Below are 16,277 nucleotides of genomic sequence, written 5' to 3' on the forward strand. Positions count from 1 at the left end.
TGTGCATCAGATCTTTTTAAATTGCTAGCTGAGTTTTTTTGCTATAGTAACTCCTCAGAGGCATAATGAAGTTCATCAGTCACTGGAACTGTCTTCCTGCTGTGATTTGATTTACTAAAGTACCCCAGATGAGAATGATCTGCAAACAAATGTAAGGCTAAATTTTGTTTGTGTATTTTACTGACAACATATTTGCATGTGTTGGATTCTCTCTTTTACCCTTCCCTTCTTCCTGTTACTTACAAGGAGCGACTGGAGTCTACATGGATACTTTTTAACTTCCTAGCTTGTCAATTCCTCAGAGCTTGAAAGAGATGAAGTCCTGAAGTCTGACAAATACGCACCCGTAATTTCATTAAATAAATGTAAAAATTAGTTTGATGTTGTCTACTTAATTCTTACTAGGTTGTGATCCAGAAGTCAGAATCAGCACCAATTCAACATAATTAAAAATCCTTGATCAAAAGAGACTGGATTATGCAAACTGAGAAACAGAAGTGACGGTCTAGCTTATTAAAATCATCCTTCTAGAGGAGATTTAATGGTATAATTGGAATATACTTTAAATGCACTGACCTTGTATGTATTTTCTTTGGGATATGAAGAAATAAAATTCACATTCCATTAAGAAACTGTCTCTGCTGGGTTTTTTTATGAGTTTGAGTTTCAACTTTACAAATGACCGAATATACATATGGCTTTACAAATACTTGTACTTTAAAATCCTAAATATCTTGAAGAAGGAGAAGCCCTCAGTGTTACAGCCCTGATAATCTTAGAAAAAGTCCAGAACTGGTTTTTTTTCTTCCAGATACTGTACCACAGATTGAATTTGGGAAGTCTTTCAAAGATAATGATTGCAATATACTGAGGCATTAAAATGTGCTAAGACAGTAAGATATTTCAAGTGCATTCAAAATAGGAAGATGGAGTGAAAGTAAAATTGAAGCAAAAACCCCCAATGAACAGACAGCTCATGCCTAAAGCTAGTTGCTTATTTAAATGTCTTGCTGAATAAGAGTTTGAAACATAGTATTACAGTTAGCTGGAACAGCTAAACTGTGGAAAATCTTGATATTTCATTTCAAAGAAGAATACAGAATCTAGATTAAACTGCAAAATGGAAATACCAAAGTATTTCAGCTGAAAGGTGTGGAAATGAGCTACAGAATATCTGAAAATAATTGAATTCACAAGATACCAACATAATATCATATAAAAGCCAGAATGAATGAAAGTTAAAATGAAATGTTTACCATATCAAATACTTAGTCAAAATATAAAAGAGTCAGACCAGTTTGTATAAACTTATTCCCATTGAACATTTCAGCCAAGTCAACAATTTCACATGTGCTGTTTAGATTTAGACAAAGCAGCATTTTTCAAGCTGATGGTACTGTCACAATGCTACATAAAGGAACTAAGTTAGTGACACCACAGCTGACTTCCTGCAGCCAAAATTGCAGTACTGTCAGTGAAGTGACAGCAATGAATGAGAACTAAATCTGAACTCCTAAAGAATTAGCAAAGTTTGCCCATGGAAGTCCTACCAAAATTGTTAGCTTTTTGTGCTAGTACCTGAATGTCATTTGGGTGCTTCCCTAGGAATTACCACTGAAAAAGAAAAACAGTTTAGTGCAAATAATTAATTCTTGCCATTGTTTTGTTTAGAAAGGTAGGCTTCACTTAAATTCTTATTTTGGAATAAGACCTAATAAGTCTAATTTGCTATAGGCATTATATCCCACATTTTATTTGCAAAGAAAAAAGTTACAAGATAATTAACCAGTTAGTTCATTTTAAAATTTTGGCAGGACCACTTTTCAACTAGTTTCTTCTATTCCTTCCTTCTTTCATGTAAGGTGTTTCTCAGAATTTAAGAGACACTGCACAAGCACTAGGAAATCTGTGCAGAATGAAGGACGTGTCTGGCAGCTGCTTCTAGGGCAGAGGAGGGGAGAGAAATTTTTCTTCAGCCTCTGCATTCCCCTGAATTCTGTGGTGGCAGTGAACTCTGCCAGCCATTCTCCTGGCCCAGTTTTCGTCTGACTGCTTACCAGCTCAGCTGTTGTCTTTACCCTTGTGTGGACACAAGGGACAGCAGTGGCTGCCTTGTCTCCGTCAACGTGGTGTGCAAGGAGACCAAGGGAGCACACTGGGCTTCCGAAGGATCTGTCCTGCGTTGTACATGAGCACACAGTTGGACTGGAAACAAGAGCAGAATAATGCAATTGCATTCTTGCTTTGGCAACATCAGAGACATATTTCTGTCAAAAACCTCCATATTTTATGCAAGAATTTTCCCTTCAGGAGAGATGAAACCAAGTCACAGCATTTGGATCAAGGTGGTAGCGCTCTCTCCCGGGAATTGGAGAGTTCTGCTTTTAAACTTGGATTTAGTTCAGCTGAAAAAGCAAAAGATCAGATTGAAAATTTGAATCTGTATTTAGACTCTGAGCTCATCCAGAGCTTGTTAGCATTCCTTTTCACATATAGATACCACCAAGCAGGGCTGAGAATGTTAGTTTTAATGAGTTACAACAAACCTTTTTGTGATATGTGGAACAATGAATCTTTGTTCTGTACTGACTTGGTTTGGGAGGGCAACCTTTTTAAATGCTGAGAAGAGAAAAGTACAAATGCACCCCAGCTGTCACATTTTGTATCAGAAATTATTCAGAACAGTTGAGATATCAATCCATAAAAAGAGGGTTTTATAAAGGAAAATCCAACTCAGCCTTAAAATAAACTTCGTATCTTTCAGGACACAGACTTCACATTTTTCACTAAAAGCAAAGCTTTGATGATTCTCAGAGGTATGTAAATTCTGCAGCAATTCATTTATTCAGTGACAATACTCCACCTTCTAAATCAAACCTCCAATGTGTCATTATCCAGTAGCTCAGAACTAGCTCTTTGTGTGACTACATAAAGACTCTGAAGCCTGTGCTGAAAACAAAAGGAAACCCCATTTACTAGCTGTTTGATGTCTAGTCTTAGAAAATTGTTTTAGAACACAGACATTAAAAAGAAAGCATTCCTCTAACCCCTGTCTCTGTATTTGCAGGTACTCTGTAGATCGCCACACTGATATGGATAGAGTATTCAACATCAATTCAGGAAATGGTTCGATATTCACTTCAAAACCCCTTGACCGGGAAACACTGCTGTGGCACAACATTACAGTAATAGCAGCAGAGATCAGTAAGTTAAACCTAAATATGACTCCTGTCCCTGATGTAATGAATTTAGCCTTCTAGCTGAGTGTGTGGAAAAGCGCAGCTGGGCACATGTCAGGTTTATGGATAGCCCACTCAATACTAATGAAGAAGCAGTAACTCTGCAAGAGGTCGTCTGCAGTTTTGTGTTTATTAGGGACACAGTTCATGAGGAGGTAACGTAGCGGGGAGAACAGGTGGCAGTTCTGTGTTCTCTGATCAGTTATAGCCACTTTAAATTTTTGAACGTGGTCATTGAATTCTGAAACTGGTATACAGCAAAACAGGTGATTTAAAGCCAAACTGCATTCCTTGCCTGAATTCAGGCTCATTCAGACTGGATGTTTTCAAATAAGGCTAAAATGGCTGGGCTGAGCTGGGTGCCCAGATCTTAGTCAGTTTTATGCATCTTCGTTTTTCCTTTGTATGCATCTTTTGAAATTACAAGCCGCAGCTACAAATCAGTCTGTCACTTAGTTTAGGATTGTTAAAAGCAGTAATCTTGTGATAACACTAGACATGCTGATTTTAGAGGTCGAAATGCCAGGGGTCTAAGATAAGGACATATGTTCGAGATGGCCTTAATAAACAATCCATTTTGTTTTAATACATTATCTATAAGTACATCACATGCTCGAATATCAGGGAATGCAATTCTATTTGCTTTTGCAGAGTCACAGTGCCTATGTTTATGATGGAATAAGTGGATAAGTTTAATATAAACACCAGTTCTGTGACTGTCACCATGTCTCTCTGCAACTCAGAGGGCAAAAAGCTTTTGATTTTTCTGAGACAATGTAAGCTCTACTTTCATTTTTTGTATGTGTATATGGCTTGATTACCTGCTTAACAGTGAGAAGAGTGTAAAAAGCTCAAAATTACTTGACTCAACTTTCTTCATTGTGTAAGGCTTGTTTAAAACTGACAACCAATGTAAAACAATGTTACTGAGGCAAGCAGATGGGGTTTTATGAAGGAGGAGTTGGTATGAGCCTATAGGAATGACAAGACGTTAATAATTTTCTCCCTCTCCTGAAAGTTTGCACCTTTTAATGCTAGGTATGGGATTTCAGCACACCAAACACTAAATGTTAGTCATGTGGCTGTGTTTCTGTTAAGGTCTTGAAGGTGGGTTCTAGGGTCAAAAATTGTACACTATAGGCAGCTCCTGGGTAGAGCAGAAGGCAAAAATAAATGCCTGAAAAGGAAAGAATAGCAAGAACATTTAACATTGACAATAGCAAGAACACTTGCATTGACCCCAGCTGGGCTGAAATAACATGCAGTTATTTCAAAAACCAGCTTAGCATCTATAGGAAGTACTCATTTGGCTTCTTGCTTACTCTCTTAAGAGTAAGAAGAGTACTCACAGACCTTCTACTGCCCAAACCTTCTCAGCTTAACCTCGTGTCTGACACAGGCTTCTGTCTTAATTACCATTCCTCTTCAGTCTGAATTCTTTCAGGCTGCAACAAACCTGCTTCCCAGGGTGTGCTTTACTAAGCCTAGACAAAATTTGGAATAACTAGGGTATATGTCTTCCAAAGGCAATTTTTTTTTTTTTTTTGGTTGAAATGTGCTTTTCTGATCCAGGACACATCACTAATTTTAGTCTCAAGAGACTAGACTGGAAAGTACCACTGGTTATTGTTCCTGGCAAACCCAGAAATTTCTAGCAAGGCTACTTAAAGTCCCATTCCACTAAATTCCACAGAATCACTTATTACTCGCAGTGACATTATCTCATCAAGCTCCAAGTATATTTCACTGAAGTAATCTAAAAAAATATCTAGTCGGGTTACAGGCACGATATGCTTTCAAATGGGTGGGTTCTCCCTTTGATATAGGAAAAAAATAATTAGAAAGTCATAAAGAGAAACACCTTTCAGTGATGACTGCTCTTGATTTGATTTTACAGTTAAAAAAAAATACAGAAGTTGTTTTGCCTTTGTCTAGAATTGTCAGTAAGTGTAGATTGCTCCAGTTCTAAATGTTCTTCTTTTTCACCGGTATGAGCTGCAATTGCTCAGCAGCCCAGAGAATCAATCACGCTGTGACTGCTGCACATAAATAGTTGGTGAAACCCTGGGTCAGTACATCTGCCACAGCCAGACAGCAAACTGGCATTGAAACAGGGGACACAGGGCTAGTGAGTCACAGCTGCAGAATTACAGCTGATTTACCAAAGACAGCTCCCAGAGTGTTTTTAAATATTTCCTACTTAACACTTATGGGTAAGTCAAACATTGGCAGGACTATCAGGCTGTATTCTGGAAATAAAACACCTCTGTAAGAGTTTTATTGCTGGCTCAGCAGAAAACATATCCTTATACAAAGAAATAGATTTAAGCAGTTTGTTGAGTCTATGGAGATAGAGCCCAGCAGTAATTAAGGAATAATGCTAACAAATGAACCTACGTGAATTAATTTGCACAAATAATTTGACAGATGATGACACAAAATATCAAAAAAAAAAAGACTTGAAGATGTATATTGATTTCCATTAAATCAGAGAAGAGGCCTATGTTCACAGAGCCTAGAGTTTATATCAAGCTTCTGTTTATTATAGTAAGATTTTAAATTGTGAGAACCTTAAGCACCTAGAAGTAAAATGAAAATATGTAGGTTTAGGTTTAAAAAGCAGGAAAGAAAACAATTCTTCTTCTTTAGAGAAGAAGAAACATGTTTGTCAATATATTTGAATGTATTTGCTTGAAAAGTATGCCCTACAACATAGTCTTGCCAATAGTCCTGTGACTTCAAATGAATGTCTTTGATTTCTGCCTGTTATAAAAATTCAACTCTTTTATTGATGTATTTTAGCAAAGAATTCAGCTCACTCCATGTTATACATAAACTGTTATTTTATACATCGAATGAATTTAGCCCAATGGCTGATATTAGAAAGAGGTTTATGCCTAATGGAATCATATCAACTTCAATGGGACTGTGGAGCCTTAAAGCACAATATTTTGTCCAAATGACTGAGCTCCGTAATACAAATAAGCAATGCCAATTTCACATTTGTGAAAGGATGATAAACACATTAATAGGACTTTTATTAAAGTCAACAAGCTACTATAATGAATAAATAGAAGCTGCTATAATGAATAAATATAATAACAAAACCAGCAAGCTACTATAATGAATGCTTGTAGAAGAATATAGAGTCTTAGATCTGCTATATTTTATTGCACTCTTTTTTCACTTGAATGATAGGTTAAAATGCATTGATAAACCATATGAACGTGGGTAGGAGATTAACATAGGAAGCTCAGTGTGAACCCTTATGTAGGAGATGGCAAGGTATTTATTTTAAAAGAAATTATCTCAATCACACTCTTTTTCTCATATTTCTCTCTCTCACATTTCCATACCCACATAATCCTGGGTGGATATTTTGTGATATGCAGCACAAAGGAGACAGATCAATGGCAAATCTTGAATTTGTTTCAATTAGTGCTGACAAATTTCTTTGGGACCAGATCTTGTCCATTTTAGGAGTCAGTGGTTGTTAGGGTGTGACTTTTTGCCTCAGAATTTTGCTTATTTCACCATGCATGGCTCTGGGCAAGGTCACTGCCACTGCTTTTCTTCCTTATTCTCTGTATCATTTTGACTAAAGCCGTCTCCTCCCAGCAGGAAAAGGAATGGTCTGTACAGTATGGTATGCTTCCAGATGTTTTTATTTTTATCCAGAAAGATGACAGTATTTTCACTAATATTCTGTGCTCAGGAATATCTTTGTCAATTTCAGTCTCTTGGTACTATGCAGTCCTTATAGGTTAAAAAAAGTTTATTTACATAGGGGGATCTGCATGTTCTATATAGAGTTTATGTTTTGCAGCTGATACGCTTCAATATTTACTCTAGAACATCAGACAAAACAATTCACAACAGGTTAGAAAGCATCTGTGATCACAGCCTGCTGTTACTATTTTTACAAAATAATGATAATCATGGTAGCTTAAGGAACTGTGCCACAAGATTTGTAGGGCACAGAGTATTGTATTTAACAAGTGGAGGAGAAAAAACTACTAAATCTCATCCTCATGACTCTTCCTGTTAGAGAGCTAAGGAAGAGAATATGTTCTAGATACTTCCCTGCCACTAGACAGTATCAGTCAGGCTAATAGATTTAATTTAGTTCCAGTATTATATTTATCACACATACATTCATAATCACACTTGGAATGATCAAAGGAATTTATAAATCCTGGACTCCTACTCCATCATAATTCTGTAGTTTACACAGAATTAGAGTAATGCTACTACATTCATCCCATAACACACCCACCAGAAATCAACAGAATGTAAGTGAAGTGCTCTGAGTGAGAGGAATTGAGCCACCAAGTCTTCCTTTTCTTCCACTGCACTGAGTCAGCAACTGGGCTAAATAAAATCTCCATTCTGGTTTTGTCATTTCAGACAACCCAAAACAAAGCAGCCGTGTCCCCGTGTTCATTAAGGTCTTGGATGTAAATGACAACGCTCCAGAGTTTGCCATGTTTTACGAGACCTTCGTCTGTGAAAACGCAAAGGCAGAACAGGTGTGTTGCCTGCTCGTACTAAGAAAATATTCCAAATTAAATGAGTTTTGCTGCTACTCTTGCATTACCTCATCAAGCAATGTACTTTGCATTGCATCAAACTTAATTGCAAAATTAAACAGTGGCTGCACAGTATCTGATTTCACTCAGTATTCTTCCAGCTGACATGATGGTATGCTTTTGAATGTTATTTTCTGTACTGCACCTTGTTACCCCTGACTTATTTTCATTCTTTCATCCTTTGCTTTATTCAGGCACCTCCACTGTCTCCTTCAAAAACAATTTCTTGTCTGTAAATGTTACAGGTCCTGTCTGTGATACAACTATATCCTGCTAGATAGCTCTCAGTCTACCACTCCTATTGTGAAGTAGTTCGAAGTTGTAGGTGATTTGGAAGATTCAGCCAAACAATTTCTGTGACATGAGATTTGGGTAGATAAATATAAATTCAGCTTGGACTGTCTCACCTTTCATCTCTATGCCTTGTCACATGCAAAGGTTTCCTACCCATCTGCAGTGGCATTAACCCAGGCCTTCTGGTGAAATCAACATGATTTTCCTGCCAGCTTTGAAATTCATTATGTCACTCCCTTATGGTATAGGATATAATAATATGGTGACCCCAAACAGCGTCAGCAGCATGTGGATGACTTTTCTTGAGCTCACCATAGCAATATCATCTGCCTTGAAGCAGAAGAAAAAAAAATTAATACAAAAGATTGCTTTTACAGTTTTATTTTAGAGCACGTAAATAAATATAAAGTTCACTGACTTAGGGGATAATTTTGTTCTTATTGTTTCAGCTGATACAAACATTAAGTGCTGTTGATAAAGATGACTCTTACAATGGACATCAGTTTTCATTCTCCTTAGCTCCTGAGGCAGCCAGCAGCTCAAACTTTACACTACAGGACAACAGAGGTGAATTTCTAGGAAGACTTTTCTTTATTATCTTATCCTTGCTTGCTCTCAGTCTTCAGATGAAGATTTAATGCATGCTTTGTGTTTCCAGACAACACAGCAGGGATTTTCACACGAAAAACCAGATATAACCGGCACGAAACAAGTACCTACTTCTTGCCAGTGGTAATATCAGACAATGATTACCCCATCCAGAGCAGCACTGAAACGGTGACTATCCGAGTGTGTGCTTGTGACCATCGAGGAAAGATGCTGTCCTGTAATGCAGAAGCCTTGATTCATCCTACTGGTCTTAGCACTGGGGCTCTTATTGCCATTCTTCTCTGCATCATTATATTACTTGGTAAGTAACTCAGGTACATTTTGCTCCTTTCACGGTCATTTTGCATTGCTGTAATGATTATTCCAAGACTAGGACAAAGGAAGAGTAAAGTCTTATGCTGTACATATATTATTGTATTTCTTCTTCTAAGGGCTGCTACAGATGGGGTGTATAGGGCACAACCAATCTAACCTTAGTTATCTAAAAGTTAGCAATATATGAGGGAGAGGAGACAGCTGGGCCCCCCACTCTGTTCAATGGAAAGAGATAACTGTAGAGAGAGACATTCATCCCATCCCATCCCATCCCATCCCATCCCATCCTTTTTTGATATCTGAGGAGGACCAGACACATTACTCATAACCCTCTGCACATGTCCATCCCTTTCTGTTGCCCCTACAAAGAGGGCAGATGACTTAGTTTTGAAGAATTAACTTTCCTTTTCTAAACTGAGGAGAAAAAAATCTCAGAGCTTTTTTTCTGTTGGAAAAGGATGTTGAATGATACTGAGGGACTCTCTTAAAGGCTGCAGGGTCCTCCATTTCAGCCACCATTAGAAAAAGAATTGGATCCTAAGTGTGGAGAATGTGCAGAGGGCTCTGGCTATGGCACTTAAGGTGGTCAATGTTATATATATATATATAAGGACAGTTTGCAACACCTCTCACATACCTGTCAGGTTCCTCCCGTCTTGTACTGCAAACAGAGATAGTTGGTCACTCAGCCAGTATCTGTATACCTGTACCTGTTCATCTGGAGATAACTGTACAATACAACATAGGCTGTTCACTGGGAGATGACATTAGGATCTTAGGAGAAAAGGAGGGAGTCAGCTTAATTTTTTATAGCAGTAGGGTCAGGCAGGGGACAAAATGTTTCCTTCATGATTCTACTTCTTTTTACCATACTCCTATCTTCCTTGGACATGCTTCTCACCACTGCAGAGTCGTCATGATCTTTTCTTTTAACAAAATTTCCCTCTCCAGTAATGAGTCAAAGATGAGGTTGTGGTTCTCAGGCTCTAACAATATAGTCATGGCTTGCTCAAATAAGCTGTATCCCATTTTCAGAAAAGATTCCCACAATAGCAATCTGATCTTTAATTCACCATTAAATTCATTTTTCAAAACATGGTATCATTGCCCCTAAGGGCTGAGCTCACTTTGTATTAAGTCCTTACCAGAAAAAGTAATGTAATGCTGCAGGTAGTCTTGCACTCGTTAGTACAACTGTGCTCATTAATATCAATCTGACATTAAACGATTTCCTGTTTTATGTCAATCGAAAATAATTGATTCCGTGTGCTAAGCAGCACTTTATGTCAATTACTGCTCATGCCACCATGCACCATAAGCAGATTTTCAATTAACTCAGCTATATAATTTTCTATTTTCAGGTTGGTTGCAGGGTTTGAATGTGCAACCACTACTGAGTGAAAAACAATACTCTGGGCAGACCTGAACTGCAACTCAAAGTTTAGCTGCAACAAAAAGTGCCTGTAAATTGCTAGGTTTATATGCAGTTTGAGTAAGTTTAGCATCTTATCAGGAGGTTTCAGATACTGCTGAATGCAGACATGCAAATAAAGGTGATGTACTTCAACATGTAGCTTATGATGGGGTCTTTTTCCCTCAAGTTCAGCACAAAGCAGTAAAATCCATGTATCAGATATGTGATGTATTTATCAAAGCCTCATCCTTGCATGTTCTGTGTAACACTGTTTTTGTAATGAGATACTTCAGCAACTCTTTGATATAAAATTTATCATTCCTATGTTTTCTCAGACCATTCTACCAGTCACTGTTCCAAAAGCCCATTCCAAACTGACATTGTGTTTTTCAAGTTCTCCAAAATGTTCTCCAGATATCTCTCTTCTTTCATACACACCTTTTACCAGTCCTTCCGCACAGTGCCACAGCTTTTTGCTCCTTAGGATTACAGTTGTCCCTCACTGCATTTTTGCACAGCAGCACAAAGAAGCATCACTCAAACCAGGACCCTTCTGTGATGCCATAAGTAAATCCTCATCATTAGGCTGCAGTCCTAATGCAATCTGAACCACCTCTCCTAGTCCTTCAACTTCACCATCCGTTTCCTTTCAACTCATATTGACAGATGTTCCTCCTTATTCACAGTATTACTGTGGTAAAACACAGCATTTTCCTACTTTATCCTGTCTTTATGGTGACCTTCCATAATCAACTTACAAGATGCTCGGGCACACCTACAGACAGTATTTTGCTCTAAGCAATCCTGCAGGGGAACTCATTATTAAAATAAACAAGCAACCAAATCAAACAAAAAAAAAACCAAAACCAAACCCAAAACAAACAAACAAAAAAAAACCCACCAAAAATCCAGCCAAAACAAACAAAAACAAAAAAAAACAACCATCACCCCTGATCAAAAGAAAAAACCCACCAGAACTTGTCTGTCAAAGGAAACTAAGAATTATAAGGTTCAATGGAATAAAGTTTTGGGCTGGGGACACCCTTAGTCCTTGATGTTTGCCTTAAAAGGTAACAACTGAGGAAAGGACTGAAAAAAAATTCTTTAACAGTTACTGTGCTTTACTCACACGCCATTTTAGAAGCAAAGCTGACATGAAAGATCATTGTGATCCACCTTATCATCTCACATCAATGAGTTTAGGCATTTCTGCTTTGCTTTGCTATGGAAAAAACTGTAAAGGCAGCAAGATGTGTCCTTCCTTGGAGTTTGCACAGCAGAGCTGAAATGCTGGGCACTGCAGACCTCAGACTACCAAAGCAACACTGGCAGCAGAAATACATCCCTGCTCCTTGCTACTGTTAATTTGTCAATATTCAGCCATTTACATCTTAATGTAGGATACAGCTTAGAAATTTGAAACTAGCTTCTACAGGAAAGTGTTGGCCATATCCTTTTCCACGCTTTGTGTCCACTTCTCCATCACTACTGAAAATTATTATTGAGTAAAAATATTAAAATTTGCATCAGGATCATGGAAAGAATTCATTCCCTCCAAATAAATGAAAAATATGTGTATGCAAACACACACTTTAAAATGAAGGACATAAAATATCTTCTAGAAATCTGCCTTTGTCACATTAAAAAATACTTTTATTGTATCTCATCAGTCCATTATTTAATTTGTGTACTTTTCAAGGTGATGTACATTGTAAAAACATTCCAGGGAATTTAATAAAACTCAGACTTTGTGCTGGCTTAAAATCTGCTCCATATTCCAAGCTTTTTTCCCAGAGGAGCATAGATTTACTTATCTTGAAATTCTGCTTTGCTAAGATCAGTACATACCATCCTTGTCCATAGCAGAAGTTGCATATTGTCCAAGGGGTTCAACATAAATAACTTCTGATGTTACTTATTCTGGAGAAAGTGTTTCTTCCTTCCTAGCTATCATGAAACTAGTTCTGTTCTCAACGTGACAAAATTAGGATATGGCTCTGGGTAACAAAGTGCCTACCAGCAAAAAGACACTCTGCTTGGCTTCCTACAAGCTTGACATCTCCTTTCTTCTGTGCATCCATGCCATTTCATCTCCCAAGGAACTCACAGGCAGAGCAAGTGCAGCTTGAAAATCTGATGTGCGCATTTTCAGTTTTTCAAAACATCGTCTCAAACTTCAAGCTCAAGCAGAGGCGCAGCATTTCTTCTGGGCTTTAGTGGAGTTGGGGATTAACCTTCTTTCCCTTTCTCTTTCACTGTTGTTTTTGTTTGCAGTTACTGTGGTGCTGTTTGCAGCACTGAGACGGCAGCGGAAAAAAGAGCCTTTGATAATTTCCAAAGAAGACATCAGAGACAACATTGTCAGTTATAATGATGAAGGTGGTGGAGAGGAAGACACCCAGGCGTTTGATATTGGCACGCTGAGAAATCCCGAAGCCATAGATGATAATAAATTACGCAGAGACATTGTGCCAGAAACGCTTTTTCTGCCGCGGCGGACTGCAACAGCGCGAGATAACACGGATGTCAGAGATTTCATTAACCAAAGGTTAAAGGAAAATGATACAGATCCAACAGCACCCCCGTATGACTCATTAGCAACCTACGCGTACGAAGGTAATGGTTCTGTGGCCGAGTCCCTCAGCTCCTTGGAGTCGGTGACTACGGACGGAGATCAGGACTACGATTACCTCAGTGACTGGGGACCTCGGTTTAAAAAGCTGGCAGATATGTATGGCTCAATGGACAGTGACAAAGACTCTTAATATGTTGTCTTTTTTTTTTTCTCTCTCTTTTTTTTTTTTCTGTTCCTTATTCCCAGAAACAGCATTGGGATATGTGAAGTGGCTATTTCTTTCTGTTTCTCCACAGCTGTTTGAAAGGGTTCTCTATTCTACCCATTTGAATTGTCTAATGACTGCAGTCTGTGTGGATTAGCCATCAGAAAACTTTCTCTATTATCATTTTATGAGCTTCCAAGAGGCAAAATCCTTATTTTTTGAGTGCATCCAGTTTACCAAGCCAATCTGACAGGCACAGCAGTAGTGGAGGGAAAAAAAGGATCAGATGGGGAGCAATATTTTTACTTGTTCTGCTTATATTGTAAATTGGAGTATATTACTGTTTAAGCTCACTTGCTTTTTACTTGTATTCAGACTATTCAGCTCAGACAACTGCTCTGTCGATTGTGTATTGCACATCCCAATGTAATGAGGTACCCTAGTTTACCCTATGTATTATAGTCAAAAGTAGTGGTGATGGAATGAAGGTTTATTATACAAGTAGAGTAAGCTGAGAAAAGAACATCGAACATGCATTTTACTCATGAGCAGGGTAGAGAGGCTTAATGGTCATTTAAACCTGAGTGTTTCTCTAGAACTCATCATTTCCCCATTGCACTGAATCATACTAACACACACATATATATAGTTCATTGACTGCTCTGTATATATTCTTTGGACCTAGCATTGCTGGAGAGATGTGTGTGTGTGCACGTGTGTGTGGTCAGTAGCCCCAGTATATAATTCTTAGATGGTTTCCTCATTCTAACCCAGGCTTGCTTTGTGATACAGGGAAAGTCATCAAATCCAGCTCCAGATTAGGTCATGACTTGGAGGAAGGAACAGATCATAACTGGGCTTTTGCTTGCACTTCCTCAGTCGGCCTCCACTTGCACATCAGTTCAGTGGTGCCCACTGTCCTGGAGATGTTGTAGTCAGGGTGTTCATATCCACCTACTCCTGCCTGTTCTCATGTGCAGGTGGGGAGGAGTGACCTCAAGGTGACTGCAACCCTCTGGGGCAAAAGGAGCAACTGCAGAGGAGAAGAGTGCTTTTTTTTTGTCCTGACCTTCTCTGCCTAGATGTCGGGGGTGGATTCCTGACTGACTCTCTGCCCAGTTTTGCTATCTGTAATATGGGGAAATAATGCCTACCTCATCAGGATGTTGCAAGAACTATGTAAGACATTTGGAAAATGCTTTAGAAATGGAAAAGACCGGCATTCTGCCAGAGGAAGTAACTTTTCATGCTTTTGGGTAGTTGTTTCCTTTTTTTTCTTCCAGACTCAAGCCCTGAACAAACAAACGGTGGTCATTCCAGTGGCCTGAAAGGAGCTATAATTATAACTCATTTTTTAAAATAAACTACTCAGTCAGGGTTGTTAAAGACTTTAATGAAAGGTAAAATTTTAACCACAAGTTTCTCTGTGTTTATCCGCTTTGCCAAGCTGAGTAATTTTTGTCCAGGTGTGGAGTGGGAAAGTTGCCATAATCTTGGGCCAAAACAGTTTTCTTTATAGCTTGCACACCACTCAGTATTTCAGTTGGTTTTTCAAGCATGTAGTGGCTGCTCTTCAAACCCAGACATCTAGGAGAGGTTCTCTGGAGAAAACCCTAAGGGTCTTCCATGAGGCATAACCAATTCCGAAGTTAAATGCCACCCTGTGTCCCAAAGTAGGGAACCAGCCCATGGCACTGTGCCAAGGAAAGAAGGAATTACTATTTTTTAAATACCTCATGTGTAACTATTCTAATTTATTTCATGAAACAGTATTTAATACCAGAATTACAGGATATATTTCCTCCTCCCCCAGATTTTAAGTGAATCATTTTGAAAATTGAACAGCTCCAATTTACTCCAGAAATAAAGAGAGGTGAGAAAAAAAAGTTAATAAACAGAAAACTAAGAGCAGTTCAAAATGAATCCCTGGAATTCATTACTCCTTGTGAGTTAACGAGAGCAGTAAGAGTCCCAAGTATTAGACTTCTTTTACAACCACACTAACAGAATTTTAGATTTTGTGGACCAGCTCAGAGCAAAGAGGATGAGCCAGCCATGCTGTGGCCCTGGCTGGGCAGGAAAGGCCTTGTTGAGCATGCACACCTGTAGGGCACAGCAGCTAAAGGCTTGCAGATGCCCAGCACTATAGATTGGATGCTTTCAGAGCAGAGGGGGCCAGAGTTTCCAAGGGTCCAGAGCCCTAGGCCTCCCTGGTGGAAACCTCTCAGAGTGTTTAAGTCCAACACAATGGGGTTCCCAATTCCATCACTTGGTGGGTGCTGAGCTGTTGCAGCCATCATAATGGCAATGGCATGGCTAGAGCCTTATTATGTCCTCTTCAGGGCCCTTAAGTAATTTAAGATGCTACAAGCCTAGCTCTTCATGGCTTCCTTGAAATTCGAACTTCTAGGAAGCAATCTGTCCAAAAGCTCGCTCTGGCAGATAGGAGAGACCATCTGAATTTCAGATATGTGGAGCAGCAGCAGATGCTCAGCAACACCTGCCATAGGTCCTCACTTTGGGCTGCTCCCCTCACACCGTGTTAGTGGGGCCAGCACATCCCCTCCAGGGGCTCTCCCCCGTGGCTTCCTAACACATCCCTCTCTCACCTTCACTCTGGGGTTGCATCCAGTAAATGGTTCCAAGCTCAGAATCCAGCTGGATGCCCAAAGTGAGCCAGTGAACTGTCCCTTCCCTTCCTTAAGCCTCAAGGAAACAGACTGGTGTGTGGAGGGGATGGCAGAGCTGGATGTGATGCTGTTCAGCCCTGCGAGCCAGCTCCAGCTCACTGGGAAGAGGGAGTCGGTGGCGCTTGGCTGAAGACAGCCCCGGTGCCCTGAAGGGGCTGGGCCACTCTGCAAGTCAGCAGCCTGCATTAGTCACTTCTTGGGTGGGATAATGAGACAGCAGATCAGTGAACTCCTTGTAACTATTTTCCTATGTTTGTACAGTGATTTACTGATTGTTAGTAGCAGTCCAAGTGCAAGTTTTACCTTGGTTTGGGGTTTTTTTCCTTTTAATTCAAAGCTGGTTTTAT

General features: G+C 39.2%; 1 protein-coding gene across 2 annotated transcripts in view; it reads left to right on the forward strand.

Moving 5' to 3' along the window:
- The window catches only part of LOC121358047 (cadherin-6), a 98,669-nt gene extending 85,434 nt beyond the window's left edge, over positions 1-13,235 (forward strand). Inside the window, exons 8-12 of one of the 2 annotated variants that reach the window (XM_041475905.1) lie at positions 3,068-3,204; positions 7,647-7,768; positions 8,572-8,689; positions 8,781-9,032; positions 12,735-13,235. In XM_041475905.1, the coding sequence (XP_041331839.1) occupies positions 3,068-3,204; positions 7,647-7,768; positions 8,572-8,689; positions 8,781-9,032; positions 12,735-13,225 (1,120 nt within the window). In that variant the 3' untranslated portion in view covers positions 13,226-13,235. The remainder of the gene's footprint in view (positions 1-3,067; positions 3,205-7,646; positions 7,769-8,571; positions 8,690-8,780; positions 9,033-12,734) is intronic. The other variant, XM_041475906.1, reaches the window with a different exon arrangement.
- The last annotated feature ends 3,042 nt before the right edge of the window (positions 13,236-16,277 follow it).

Source organism: Pyrgilauda ruficollis, unplaced genomic scaffold (genome assembly GCF_017590135.1).
Source record: "Pyrgilauda ruficollis isolate IOZ18807 unplaced genomic scaffold, ASM1759013v1 scaffold37, whole genome shotgun sequence".
Taxonomy (NCBI): Eukaryota; Metazoa; Chordata; class Aves; order Passeriformes; family Passeridae; genus Pyrgilauda; species Pyrgilauda ruficollis.